The following is a 15,754-nucleotide window of genomic DNA, read 5'->3' as shown; positions in this document are numbered from 1 at the left end:
GATATGTTGGACACGAGCACTGTCGTCCGGAACAGTGTTTTTATTCTCGATGGAGGCAGCGTGCCTGGAAAAATGTCTGAGAAACAATAACTTTATTCCATTTGGAAAGTCAAAAATTTTTCACCAATATACCTTTCACAATTTTAAGCACAGTAACAATGTTTTCAGCACTTCATTTCATTCTCATCGCTACCACATACTCGAAATACGCTGTATGCGCTTTACAGACTATCAGTTATTCCGGACGATAGTGCTCGTGTCGAACATATCCCATATATTGTGCACATTATAAGTTAAGTCCGAAGGCATAATCGATACTGCTGCATGTTTATGAGATCGATAACACATTTACCGATTATTTAGTAATCGCCGACAAGTCGTATCGATCCGACACACTGTAAGATTCTTAACAAACACCGACATTCCGTCCGGAATAATTGATAGTCTGTAAAGCGCATTACAGATAAATTTATGCCCTGTTTCTGTATGTCGAACGAGAGTGTTTAAAATGAAAAACAAAATATTTGGGTTTCTCTATGTCGACAGGCAAGTCACTTCATATTTTGTTGTCGAGTAACAAACGAACATATACAATAGGTGTCAAGAAAAAAGTAAAAACAATTTTGAAATTTGAATCAATCCTCAGGCAAAAAAATTTAAAATACTCATTTTTGATAATCAATGTACTCCCATACAAGAGATATGAACTTTCAAAAATAGAGAAACCCAAATTGATTCGAATTCGAGCGACTGCTTTTCAGTCGACTGGGTTTTCGTTCGACATACAGAAACAGGGTATTATAGTCTTGACGCCGCATTTGACAAGTAAAGTAAAGGAACACGACTAATATGTACGGTGCGCTTTACTACTTACGAAATCGTCCATTTAGGCGTGTCAGGCAAAATCATGCAATTGCTGCAAATGTCAATGAGAGGAAGAAGAAGCAAAGATAAATGAAAATACATTAAAAATCGAACCTACTTACAAAAAATCGTGTAATTTGTTTATTCCGAGCACAAAAAAACATAATTTTGATTTGCGTATTTCAAAATAGTGTCCATTAACTGAGTTTTATCGACTGGCTTAGTGTTTTCTACAAAAATCCCTTGATATTTGAGCGAAGAACAAAGAAATTGCAATCCCAAAAGTGAAACACCAACAACTACACAACAAAATAAAAAATCGCAATTGGCAGACGACGGACGGTGATTGATAAAGTAAAAGTGCAAAGAAATATTTGAAAACATCAAGAACAATTTAATGAAAGTGTGCTCTACAAACACACAGCCACATACGTAAAGCAATACCAATTCGAATCCAATTGGAGAGGTTGTCTGTCTGACCCACCTTTTTTCGCAAAGTACCTTGCTACATACTTGTTATAACTTTCTGTTTTAGGGATCGTGGCTTTGTTTGTAGCAAATCGATAGATTCCTCTCCTCGTTGAAGATTTTCTGCCGGATTGTCAAAGCAGTTACTTAATTATCATTCCTGCTTTGTTTTTGGGAAAAGTAGAAAGTTTTCAATCCGTTTCTATCATCAGATCGCGAGCGTGCGTGTGTGTCTGTTATTGTTCGATTCGTTACAGTATACATTTCATCGCTTATAATTAAAAAATCATGGCCAATACCCTGGAGGAGCAACAAAGTCTGCGTGAATGTGAGAACTACATTCAATCGCATGGCATACAACGAGTGCTAAAAGACTGCATTGTGCAGTTATGTGTTAGTAGACCAGAGAATCCTATACAATTTCTACGACAGTATTTTCAAAAATTGGAAAAGGTAAGTAAAACACCCTCGAATGTTATTTTTGATACCTATAATAAAGTTTACTTAAGTACGGCGATGCAAAGGACAAAATTTTTAATTATGAACAAACTAGTAATGTGTAATGTAAGGCACAGACATTGAAATGCTCATATATCGTATAAAAGTAAGCCTATAATTAGATCATGTCTTGGTCTTCCGAGAAGCTGTGGCAAAAGTGATCACCTTTTTATCGAAGAACACATTTTCGTATATGCTGAATTAAAACGAATCGGAAGATTTTAGCAATTGATGCTAACATTCGTGTCAATTGAAATATATTTTTAATGTATTTGGTCAATATTTGGCCTACCATATTTTTCATGGTGGCTAATTTGTTGGGTATTACATGCACTAATACCAAGAAGTGGTAGGGGTTTTAATGCCTGGTACATTGGTATCCTTTCTTTTGTTAGATTTTTATAACCTGCGCCACATGTGGAACAGGGTATAATAAGTTAGTGCATATGTTTCCAACACCCAGAAGGAGACGAGATAGACATATGGTGTCTTTGGCTATATTGCCGAGGTCCGGCCCCTTAGTCGATTTAGCCATGTTCGTCTGTCTGTGAACACATTTATGTACACAACATTTTTTTCTTTATATTTCAATCACGAAAACCGCGGATTCAATCATTTTTATATTTACCACCATAGAATGGTGACGGAATCGAAATATCGATTTCCGACTATATAAAGTATATATATTCTTGATCATGGAGAAATTCTAAGGCGACATAACCATGTCCGTCTGTCTGTCTGTCTGTTGTAATCACGCTACAGTCTTCAATAACGAAGCAATCGTGCTGAAATTTTGCACAGATTCGTCTTGCCTGTAGGCAGGTCAAGTTTGAAGATGGGCTATATCGGTCCAGGTCTTGATATAGTCCCCATATAAACCGACATCCAGATTTGGGGTCCTGGGTTTATAGAAACCGTAGTTTTTATCCAATTCGCCTGAAATTGGAAATCTAGAGGTATTTTAGAACCATAAAGATGTGTGCCAAAAATGGTGATTATCGGTCCATGTTGTGGTATAGCCCCATATAGACCGATCTCCCGATTTGATTTCTTGGGCTTATAGAAACCGTAGCTTTTATCCAATTTGCCTTTGGGCTTGAAGAAACCGTAGTTTTTATCCGATTTGCATGAAATTGTAAATATACTGGAGCTTTTGACACAAAAAAACGTGTTTAGATTTAGTTTTTATCGGTCCATTTGGTAAGGCTTCAATATAGACCGATTTCACTTCTTGAGGGTATAGAAGGCGCACTAATCATGAAAATTGCTTAAAACTGATCTAGATTTTACTTCTCGTAATCATTTAAATAATGGGGGTGAATATATACAGATTTTAGATATCAAATCAAGCCGTTATTTCACCATATTCTTGCACACTTGCAAGAGATGTTAATGATTCCTCTAAAACTCAAACAAAAATGGTTCTTATAAATCCAGAATCTGATATAGTCTTCATAGGTAAAATCTTTAAATTTGTCTGGTTGAACTGCTCTCCTTCGGAGAATAGCTCTCACCAAACCCCCCTGAAATGTCAAAGGAAACTATAATATTTGATTCATGGTGGTGGGTATTTAAGATTCGGCCCGGCCGAACTTACTACTGTATATAATTTTAATTTTTGACATAGAATTCAATCACTGTTTTAATAGAATCAATTAAAATTTTAATTAGTTTCGCGACAAAAATCAATAGACTATTTGATTGATTCAATTAAATTATTAATTTATATTGGGAACAAATTTCAATCAAACAATTATATATTGCGCACCCAAAATTTTATTTAGTTTTATTTGAAATAAAAGAAAATATGTGTTTCTTATAAAAAACATTCAATATTTTATTTTTCCGACAAAGAAAATTCTGCTGTCTATAGCATAGATATAGGAATATGGTTCTTGTTATTTGTGTGTGTTTGTTGTAACATAACTAAGACATACAATTACGATCAATAACAACTAAAGGGTTAGAAAAGTAAATACTATATAAATCTTTATCTTACTTATCGTAATAACCAAGTCAGCATGTTTCTTCTATGTAGATGCGCCTAGTCTAAGTCGAAATTTTAATCCAATCGACTTCAAATTTGCCACAAGTATGTGTTTTGGGTCAGAATAGAACCCTATTGATTTTGGAAAAAATCGGTTCAGTTTTAGATATAGCTCCCATATATATATTTCGCCCGATATGGACTTATATGGTCCCAGAAGCCAGAGTTTTACCCTAATTGGCTTAAAATTTTGCACAAGAAGAACAATTAGTACTATAGTCAAGTGTGCCAAATTTTATTGAAATCGGTTCAGATTTAGATATAGCTCCCATATATATCTTTCGCCCGATATGGACTAATACGGTCCCAGAAGCCAGAGTTTTACCCCAATTTGGTTGAAATTTTGCACTAGGAGGAGTACAATTAGTAGTGTAGTCAAGTGTGCCAAATTTTATTGAAATCGGTTCATATATATCGTTCGCCCGATTTACACTCATATGACAAACATTGTGTTCCACACTAGTGCATTAGCCGACTTAAATTGTGAGTCTATAGATTTTGTAGAAGTCTATCAAATTCTGTTCAGATCGAGTGATATATAAATGTATGTATTTGGGACAAACCTTTATATATAGCCCCCAACACATTTGACGGATGTGATATGGTATCGAAAATTTAGATCTACAAAGTGGTGCAGGGTATAATATAGTCGGCCCCGTCCGACCTTAGACTTTCCTTACTTGTTTACTTTATATATTTATACTCACCACCATAGAATGGTGAAAGGGGTATAATAAGTTTATCATTCCGTTTGTAACACATCGAAATATCGATTTTCGCCTATATAAAGTATATATATTCTTGATCAGGGAGAAATTCTAAGGCGATATAACCATGTCTGTCTGTCTGTTGTAATCAATCTTCAATAATGAAGCAATCGTGCTGAAATTTTGCACAAACTCATCTTTTGTCTACAGGCAGGTCAAGTTCGAAGATAGGCTATATCGATAAGGGTGTGAAGATAAATTCGCGAGTTAAATTTGTGTCTCGGCTAAGCAAAATTCAAATTTGTGGAACGAATTTAACTTTGTGGGACGAATTTAACTTGTGGAACGCATTCCAAAAACATAATTTTTCATAAAAAACTGCCAAACGCCGTCAGTTATTTTATGCATTGGTGGTTCTATAGCGTCGAAAAATTTATCCATAAAAGATAACCGCTAATAATTCTAAAGTCGTATCAAAATGTCAATATATCCTGAAGTAATGGACATAAGATGTTAAAATACAATAATAAAAACATCTAAGGGGTACCAAAATAAGATTCTTAAATAACTTCAAAAATCTCGTGCACAGTATTTGAGATAGATATATCCACAAAATGCACTACATGTGCGTAGACATTTACCTGCCTACCGAACTAGGATATTAATGAACAAATAATTTTTCTTTTCACAACACCATTTTTCAGTATGTGGATTGTGTCTGGCATACATTTTTGCATTCAGGTATAAATTTCTCACAGTAGAAAGTATTGTAGTAACAAAGTGTGGAAGCAAATAGTGGCGATCGAAAAAATTTGCTTACATTAAAAAATATTTCCAAATATCTGTGTATCCGATAACTGGTGCCACGATATCTGAAAAACTGTACATGAGACTTTTTAGTTTTTAATTTTTTTGTAATAACCAATATCTATTGCTGGCATTTTGTCTGGTCAATTCCTCTCAAATGGTTTCTTAGATATAGGAGATCCAATATCGGGGCTATATATAGCCGATATCTGGCGACAATATAGCTCAAAATCTGTACATGAGACTTTTTATTTTTTAATTTTGATTTTTTGTAGTCACCAATATCTATTATTTGCATTTGGTCTGGTCAATTCCTCTCAAATGGTTTCTTAGATATAGGAGATCCAATATCAGGGCTATATATAGCCGATATCTGGCGACAATATAGCTCAAAATCTGTACATGAGACTTTTTATTTTTTAATTTTGATTTTTTGTAGTCACCAATATCTATTATTTGCATTTGGTCTGGTCAATTCCTCTCAAATGGTTTCTTAGATATAGGAGATCCAATATCAGGGCTATATATATAGCCGATATCTGGCTATAATATAGCTCAAAAACTGTACATGAGACTTTTTATTTTTTAATTTTGATTTTTTGTAGTAACCAATATATGTTTCTTGCATTTGGTCCGGTCAATTCCTCTCAAATGGTTTCTTAGATATAGGAGATCGAATATCGGGGCTATATATAACCGATATCTGGCGACAATATAACTCAAAAACTGTACATGAGACTTTTTATTTTTTAATAGTGTAGTCACCAATATCTATTATTTGCATTTGGTCTGGTCAATTCCTCTCAAATGGTTTCTTAGATATAGGAGATCCAATCTCAGGGCTATATATAGCCGATATCTGGCGATAATATAGCTCAAAAACTGTATATAAGACTTTTTATTTTGTAATTTTGATTTTTTGTAGTAACCAATATATGTTTCTTGCATTTGGTCTGGTGAATTCCTCTCAAATGGTTTCTTAGATATAGGAGATCCAATATCCGGGCTATATATAACCGATATCTGGCGACAATATAGCTCAAAAACTGTACATGGGACTTTAAAATTTCTAATTTTGATTTTTTGCAATAACTAATATCTATTACTGGCATTTGGTCTGGTCAATTTCTCTCAAATGGTTTCGTAGATATAGGAGATCCAATATCGGGACTATATAGCCGATATCGGTGACGCTATATCTCAAATACCCTACATGAAAATTTTGATTTTTTAACTTTGGTTTTTGGTGCAGGCCAATATCTACCACTGGCATTTTGTCTGGTCAATTCCTCTCAAATGTTTCCTTCGGTATAGGCGATTCAATATCGGGGCTATATATAGCCGATATCTGATGACACTATATCTCAAATACTGTGCACGAGATTTTTGAAATTATTTAAGAATCTTATTTTGGTACCCCTTAGATGTTTTTATTATTGTATTTTAATATCTTATGCCCATTACTTCAGGATATATTGACATTTTTATACGACTTTAGAATTATTAGCGGTTATCTCTTATGGAAAATTTTTTCGACGATATAACACCACAAATGCATAGTATGACTACACATAAAATTACTGACGGTGTTTGGCAGTTTTTCCACCACAAATTTGCCTTTTTTTAAAAAAAACAATTTTTTTTGGAATGCGTTCCACAAGTTAAATTCGTTCCACAAATTAGAATTTTGCGTAGCCGAGACACAAACCACGAATTTAACTTGCGAATTTATCTTCACACCCTTTGACGGTGTTTGGCAGTTTTTCCACCACAAATTTGCCTCTTTTTTAAGAAAAACTATTTTTTTGGAATGCGTTCCACAAGTAAAATTTGTCCCAGAAAGTTAAATTCGTTCCACAAATTTGAATTTTGCTTAGCCGAGACACAAACCACGAATTTAACTCGCGAATTTATCTTCACACCCTTATAAAATCTCTCTATTTATTATTTCGAATGCTCTCTTTAAATCAAGAAATACAGCAGCTATACCGTTTTCTTCCAGCTGTTTATGCATTCAGCTGTTTATGCACAATTTTCTCTATTAACCCTTTCACTACCGAAATAAATTTGATGTTAAAAACTTTTATTTATCATCTGTTCTTACTTGTACTAACAGAATGTAGACCAAAAATTGTCATTTTTAAAACCTACCTAATTACTTCAAGAGCTATATGAGCCTGTTCTGAAAACTTGATTCTTGAATTGTGACCAAATGGCAGTACGAAAATATTTGGCCTATAATATTTTTCAAAGTGCGAGAAAAAATACAAAAAAGAACCCGATATAAACTATCAGCTATCAGCTATAGTTTTTGTATAAATGTCCATTTACTAGAAACATACATTAGAAAAATTATCTGAAATTTTCGTATTTTTCGTTTATTGTTAAAGAAGTTTATAAAAATGTATTTTAAACCTCACCAATATGGACAATATTTATAGCTAATTTAGATTAAAGCCTCTACTTTAAAATAACATCGAGAAATAAATCGCAACTAAGTGGGAAAATAGAATTTGGTATCTTTTTCGAATGTCCTTCTCAGTGGACATCGGTAGTGAAAGGGTTAATTTACTTAATGTCGGTAGCATATTTACCGGCCGCATTTCGTTCGGATTCTTTGTATTTCGCACCTTCTTTATAGGGACTACACATGCCTCTTTCAAACAATTTGGAAAAATTCCTTTCTCCAGTGAATCATTAATCAACTTGTATATATGTTTTCCGAATAAATCAAAGTTACTCAATAGCATATTAATGTTTAAGAAATTGTAATCCTTTTTATTATTCATAGCTTTCATTGTATTCTTTATATCAGTCAGAGTTACTTTCTTAAATTTGAAAACAGAATTTAAGTTTTCATCAATGTTGTTCTCATATTTAACGTATGGTATAGATTTTGAAATATCTTCGACGCTTTTTATAAAGAATGAGTTCAATTCTTCTGCTATTTTAACATCTTGTGTAACGATTCTCTCATTCAGTTTGATTTCATGTACGTAATCGTCCTCTTTTTTCAAAACAAATTTCTTTATTGCTCTCCACATATCCTTTTGATTGCTGCATTCGTTTATTTTATTGTGTATATAGTTTCCTTTACATAAATGTATTCATTTCTAAATACACGATAGTTGGCCCAGTGAAATTCATTATTGTACCATAAAGCTATGTTACATAATCTTATTTTTTCCAACTTCACTTCTTTTAAATAAATTGTGAACCATTTATCATCTACGATTTTTGGCCCTCTACTTATTTCCATAGCTTTCAGTGCATTATTGATGTCATTGACGAATATCTGTGCAAATTCATTTATTGGAAGCCTTTGGTCAGCTTTAGCTAATTCGCTATTCAAAATCGCCCTCCTCAAAGTAGAGTTGCTATAACGTATAACTTTTATGATATTTCGCCCAGCATACTTTGTTTCAGTTTCCACAGGTATATCAATTTGCAATGACTCATGATCACTAATCCTCATGCTTCTATTTATTTTAACAATTATTTTATCCATGTTGGTTATAGTGTAATCAATTAGAGTCGAATAATTATCTGTTATTCGGGTTGGTTCGTTTATAAGTTGTTTGAAGTAATTATCTGTTATAATTTCTTTCAGTTTTCTTTTATGGTTACTATCTTCAAACCAGTTGATATTGAAATCCCGCATAATTATGTAATTTTTATTACTCTGGAAACTCTCTATTTCTTCTTCAAAAAAGTTTAAGAAATCCACCTCCTGTGAATATTGACGATTTGGGGATCTATATAATACCACCAAATACAATTTCTTTCCTTCATAAATAACTTCGATCCTCATCCACCAGATTTTTCTTTCTATGGATTTAGTATGAATCATCCTAACTTGCCATTTTTTGTGAAAATAAATACAAACACCTCCTGTGTATCGACAAATGCTGTCAAAACGCAGTAAATTAAAGTTTTCTAAATATAATTCATTGCTGTCAATATCAGCAGTTAAATGAGTTTCCGATAAACATATGAAATCCAAATTTGCTTCTACACACATAACATCCAGTTCTGTAAATTTCGCACATAATCCTCCAATATTCAGATACAATATCCTTATCATTGGTTGCTAATATGCTACTCTCTCCGCCTCAAACTTCATTTTCCGTTTTAAAATTGGACAATCGTTACTTCTGCTGTCATGATTGGTGCTAATATATGTTAAATGCAATCTTTCCTATGCCTTTTCACAGTTTACGCATTTATTTAAGTTACTTTGGCATTCTCTAAACGAATGACCGTTCTCTCCACACTTTGCACACACTTGCTCAATATTTTTGCAGAATTTCGAGATATGATTACATTTTATTATAGATTCTTTATCCAATTCCTCATTCATTCCAACTATCATTAAATTTGGGTAATCTCATCATCATCTTGGGAGCTCGCACCTCGTATTCGTCGCCCATCTTATTATGTATTTCATCCATTAAAGCATTACGATCGTTTTCAGTCTCACAGTTGATTGCTACAACTCCATCATTTCTCTTTGCTATTCTTCTCACTTGCATACTGAGATCCGACGGCTCAATTTTCTCTCTCACATCTCTCTCTGTCATGTCACTGTTCTGATTGTTCTTTGGTTTCAGTATAACAGGTACACTACTTGTTGCTTTAAGTTTGTTTGTGTAGGTTTCCTTCTCTTTTATTTGGTTTCTCTTTATCTCGTTGACAATTTCATGTTTTGCTTTCTCTAACTGTTTTTCCGCGCTTTTGTTTGCTTTGTTTATTTCTTCAGCCATTTTTATTTCATTTTCCTTGACAAGTTTGTAAAGATTTTTTTTACACTGCAAAATCAGTGAACCCACCAGGAAGAAAACATTTAGTTATTTTTAGAATTTTTTTAATATTTTTAGAAAATTTTAACTAAACAGTATTACAAACGCTGACATCGCGTCGATATCACAAAAATAAGTAAATATTTTTCGACAAATTCAAGAAAATTTATTAGACATAATTATTTTTTTTTCACTTGTTAAAGACAATTTTGTAGTTTGTAAGAAAAACTTGGAGTTCAAAATTGCAAGAATGTCTTTAGTGACATACGACGTTCATGATGGGCACATTTGTAATAAAATTTACAAATTTAAAGGAATAATAAACTATTTTGTGAGAAGTACGAATTTAGTAAAACTTTTTACTTCATTTGAGTATAATTTTTTCCCATTTTTTAGTTCATTTAACTAACGTATGCAAAAAATTATTAGTGTACAGAAAACTTTCTCCATATATAGTAATTCCATGAACTAAAATAAAGTTAAATTGGCTTTAGTGAAATAGAGAGTTCACTTTTTTTTGAGTGTAACTTTCATTCGTTGTTTTTATTCATCTCAGGCAATCATCACAAATGTATTTGATATTCGGGCATTTAAAAAGCGAGTCACAATCATATTTAGCGAGTGCCACACATCTTGTATGAAACATTCTCTCGCAGTAACCTCCACATTTTATATCTGTATCCCGACAAGTGTTCTTACATTTTCCGCATCGCATATCCATGATTCCGTAGGAATCGTTTTATTTTATGAAGAGGACACTTATCCCAAAAGATTAAATGTATTTTTGAGATATTTCAGTGATATTTTCGTATAGAAATTTCAATTTCAATATTTTGACAACTATTAATTCAGAATATGAAAATAAATAAATATTAAATATTATCCAATTTATGGCATATTCAATGGATGGTTATATCGCTATTATTTTTTGTGTTTTTGTACATTTTTTTGGCAGATAGGTGGCTAAAGCAAATATTCGTATACCGATTTATTTCCACCCACCGGATCATGCTTCCCCTACGTAGTGGGAACGAGTCTGAACGAGTGATTATTCAATTACAATTGCTCTTGTTTTTTTGTTATTTTTTAATAAATAAAACCATTTTGGAATAATTTATGAATAAATCATAACAAACAATGTTAATGGATTAAAAAACAATATAAAACCGTACATGTAAAAAAAAACGTCTCCAAGGACATCAGGCTTTTGTAGGGGCTAATATACCAGGTTATGGTTCTGCTCAATCAAAATTAATTATTATTACATATATAATTTTTTTTATTGAATATTTTTTTTAAATTCAATTAAAATTTTAATTGGAAGAATTTTGGTAATATTATTTTTAATTTTCCGTCTTAATTTTTCGTATTGAAATTTCTTCAATCACAGAAATTATAGTTATTTATTTTATTTATTTCCATATTTATTATAATTAAAATTACAATAAATAAATAGAAAATTAAGCACTAGCAACTAAGGCTATCGGCTTAAATTATAGTATCAATCACCAATGTATGTGAAGATAAATTCGAATTTGAAATTTGCAGCAAAAACTTAGCCGAGACACAAACAAGCTCAAAAAATATTTTTCAAATTCGAATTTAGGATTTCAAATTCGAATTTGAATTTTTAGTATTTGGCTTATTATCCAAAAACTAATATATTAGGTTCATTGGAAAGGGCTTGAGATCAGCTTTCATAATCACTAAAGTCTTCATTAGAAAAGTATTTGCGAAAAAGGCAAATTTGAAAACAAAATTTTCAAAAAATTTTTACAACGGGCCCACTTGCTCTCAAACCAAAATTTATTGTAAAAAAATTGTTATTTTTCCTATAAGCCAAGAAGAGTTTATCTTTTTTTTTGCGGTAATAATAGTGATTTGTATCCATACATTGCCCACATTGTAGTGGTCGATCACTTTCTTACCCTAGACGACGAATGGGACACATATGTCCCATTAGTGTGGTTACTTTTTTATACTCTCCACCATAGGATGGGGGTATATTAACTTTGTCATTCCGTTTGTAAAACATCGAAATATTGCTCTAAGACCCCATAAAGTATATATATTCTCGGTCGTGGTGAAATTCTGAGTCGATCTAAGCATGTCCGTCCGTCCGTCTGTTGAAATCACGCTAACTTCCGAACGAAACAAGCTATCGACTTGAAACTTGGCACAAGTAGTTGTTATTGATGTAGGTCGGATGTTATTGCAAATGGGCCATATCGGTCCACTTTTACGTATAGCCCCCATATAAAGGGACCCTCAGATTTGGCTTGCGGAGCCTCAAAGAGAAGCAAATTTCATCCCATCCGCCTGAATATGGTCTCTAACAACCATGCAAAAATTGGTCCACATCGGTTCATAATTATATATAGCCCCCATATAAACCGATCCCCAGGTTTGGCTTGCGGAGCCTCTAAGAGAAGCAAATTTCATCTCATCCGCTTGCAATTTGGTACATGATGTTGGTATCTGGTCTCTAACAACCATGCTAAAATTGGTCCACATCGGTTCATAATTATATATAGCCCCCCATATAAACCGATCCCCAGATTTAGCTTGCGGAGCCTCTTAGAGAAGCAAATTTCATCCAATCCGGTTGTAATTTGGAACATGGTGTTAGTATATGATCTTTAACAACCGTGCGTCCATATAAACCGATCCCTACACTCAAAAAAAAGTTTACTTGGATCCAAAGATTTTGACCTTCCCTTAAGGATTTTGGTATTGATTCCGAGCCAAAGATGCGGCTTCTTTAAAATAAAGGCATTTTTTACGGACCTCCCTGGCTTTAAATCTAGGATCAATAAAATAAAAATTAGATGCAGATCTCATTTAACGAATTTTTATTCTCTTTTTGCGATTTTTAATAAAGGTATTTATGTACAAACAAATTCCAATTTCAAAATCGAAATTATGCCATGTAATTCAAAGTAAAAACAGTTTTCTCAATGGTAAAAAAACTTTTAACCACAGATGCAAATCTTTCAAATAAGTCTTAGCCTATATTGAAGCCTTTTTACCTTAAATTTAAAAATTCAATATGTCAGTTGAGTTAAAGACGATTTCTTTAAATTAAATTTGATTTTCTTTATTTTAAGGAAACTTTGCCTTACTTTAAAGATACACAACTTCAGCAGAGAGAAGCAAAAGTTCAATATTTGTGTCCTAAATTTAATGAAAAACATTTTTGAAGCAAGGATTATTAACTTTCTTTTAATTAAAATTTCATTATTTTAAAGAATTTTGTCCTTAACATTGCGTTAATTTCGAGTCCTAAAATTTAAGTTGCATAATCTTCCATATTAGGTCAATATTTTTTTCAGTGTAGATTTGAACTCCGGAGCTCTTGGAGGAGCAAAATTCATCCGATCCGGTTCAAATTTGGAACGTGGTGTTAGTATATGGCCGCTAAAAACCATACCAAAATTGGTCCATATCGGTTTATAGTTATATATAGCTGATCTCCAATCACACAAATATAATCTACCAAAATTTTATTTCTATAGAAAGTTTTGTCAAAATTTTATGTCTATAGAAAATTTTGTCAAACTGAATTATATACGTATTTGATCGATCTTTTTTGATTTAATATATATAACGTATGGACTTACATACAATTTAGAAGACGGTGCTAGGAGGTTTTAAGATACCTTGCCATCGGCAAGCGTTACCGCAACTTAAGTAACTCGATAGTGGATGGCAGTGGTTAGAAGAAGTTTCTATGCAATACATGGTGGAGGATACATAAGCTTCGGCCTGGCCGAACTTACGGCCGTATATACTTGTTATTTATTTATCTATCCACAAAGTAAAACAAACCCCTAAAAACGTATTAGATAACAAAATAAAATATCGGAGAAAATAATACATAAAAATGACTACTAAAGTTTGGCCAATTATCCATGTTGAAGCAACACAAAAATAGAAAATCCTGCAGTATTACCCGAGGAAATTTCCAAAAGCTTATGCCTAAAAGCATTATTAGTGTGTGAAAATGTCTGTAACTCAATAGGCAAATAATTCCAACAATGTGTAACTTGAATCGGAAAATATTTATCAAAAGTATTACACCTACTCAGAGGAATATCAATATGATTAACCCTTGTAGACCGAATAAATGAAAATACATTACACAGTGGTAAAACTACTCTGCCCTTAAACGTCATACACTGTTTGAAAAATATGTTTTTCAAAATGGGTTTCGGGCACAATTTTTAAACACAATATATTTAAGTGCAAAAATGTAATGTTCCTAAACTAGCATTAAATGTTTGGGACACATATGTTAATATGTTAGAATATATTATGTTCGAGAATATATTATGTTCATAAAAATAATATGTGTGAATGTAAACATATATAAATTTACCAATTTCGAGTAAACATACACTGAAAAAACAGTGAACCCTTTTCCATTGCAAAATGAACTAAACTGTAGTAATATTGACCATGATTTAGCCCTTAAGATTTTTTTTCAACTTGTCTAGTTTATAATTCTCTTAAATTTTAGTTCATCTATAACATTGTAGTTTAGTTCATTTTTACAACACCATAAGATTTATATAACCCTACCAAGTTAAAAAGTCAGTATTATTTTGGTTTACTTGCTTATTTTGTGGGAAACCCGATAATAAAAATTGGTTAACAGTCTCTTTAAAATGTCGACGACTAAACTATAAATAAATCAATCATACCACAGTACAGAGAAATTAAATAATTAAAGGAACAACAAACCGTTTTATTATTATGAAAATTTTCATACATTAAAATTAAACTTTCTTTAAACAAAAGTACTTTATTATAAAAATTTATGATGAAAGTTCTTAATACAATGTTTTTTGTAAATAAAAATTATGACCACGTGGAACAGAGAGTAGTTCATTTGAACCCGCTGTTTGGACATTTTGACTTATCCTATTTTTATTCATCGTAGGTAATTTTTTCACATATCTTGCTGGAAAAAATGGAAACAAAAATGAAAATTATTAAAAATTAACACCATGTAATGAACTATAATTTTTAGTTCTTCATTTTAGCTTGTAACTTACTATATTTGGGGGCATTTTACCAAATGGTGTAAGGAATTCAACTTTTCTTTGGAAAACGTATCTCATAAAATTTGTACCTGAAACAATTAGAGAAATAATGAAGTATTCTAAATAAACTCATAAAACTGTGTTGTTATCGATGTGAAGGATATAATAAAATAAATATTCTAGTTGAAAGAAAGCCAAAGTTTTAATATAAAACTTACCAATTCTCTATTAAATTGTACGCTGAGGGGAAATATAAAAATTGTCCAAAATTATTTGGGTTACTCTGAAATTAAATATTTATTTTTTACATTAAATAAAATTATTAAATAGGTTTTCAAAAAATCTAATGAAAAAAATAATAATATACTTAAAAACCCAAATATTTTTGATAATCCTAGACAGTCATTATTCGTCAAAATGACGACACGTAATTTAATTTTCGATTTAAAATGCATTTTAGTCTATTGGGAAATGGTAAATTTAAGTTATTCTAATTCGACCGTTTTATGAATTTTTGTT

General features: G+C 32.0%; 1 protein-coding gene across 1 annotated transcript in view; it reads left to right on the top strand.

Annotated features, from left to right (window-relative positions):
- The first annotated feature begins 936 nt into the window (after positions 1-936).
- Pka-R1 (protein kinase, cAMP-dependent, regulatory subunit type 1) overlaps positions 937-15,754 on the top strand; it is a 219,637-nt gene continuing 204,819 nt past the window's right edge. Inside the window, exon 1 of the mRNA XM_075308380.1 lies at positions 937-1,785. Within this exon, the coding sequence (XP_075164495.1) occupies positions 1,621-1,785 (165 nt within the window). The 5' untranslated portion in view covers positions 937-1,620. The remainder of the gene's footprint in view (positions 1,786-15,754) is intronic.

The sequence above is a fragment of the Haematobia irritans genome, chromosome 4 (assembly GCF_050003625.1).
Source record: "Haematobia irritans isolate KBUSLIRL chromosome 4, ASM5000362v1, whole genome shotgun sequence".
Taxonomy (NCBI): Eukaryota; Metazoa; Arthropoda; class Insecta; order Diptera; family Muscidae; genus Haematobia; species Haematobia irritans.
Note: the sequence above shows the minus strand (reverse complement) of the source record. Positions and strands in the feature narration are given on the sequence as shown.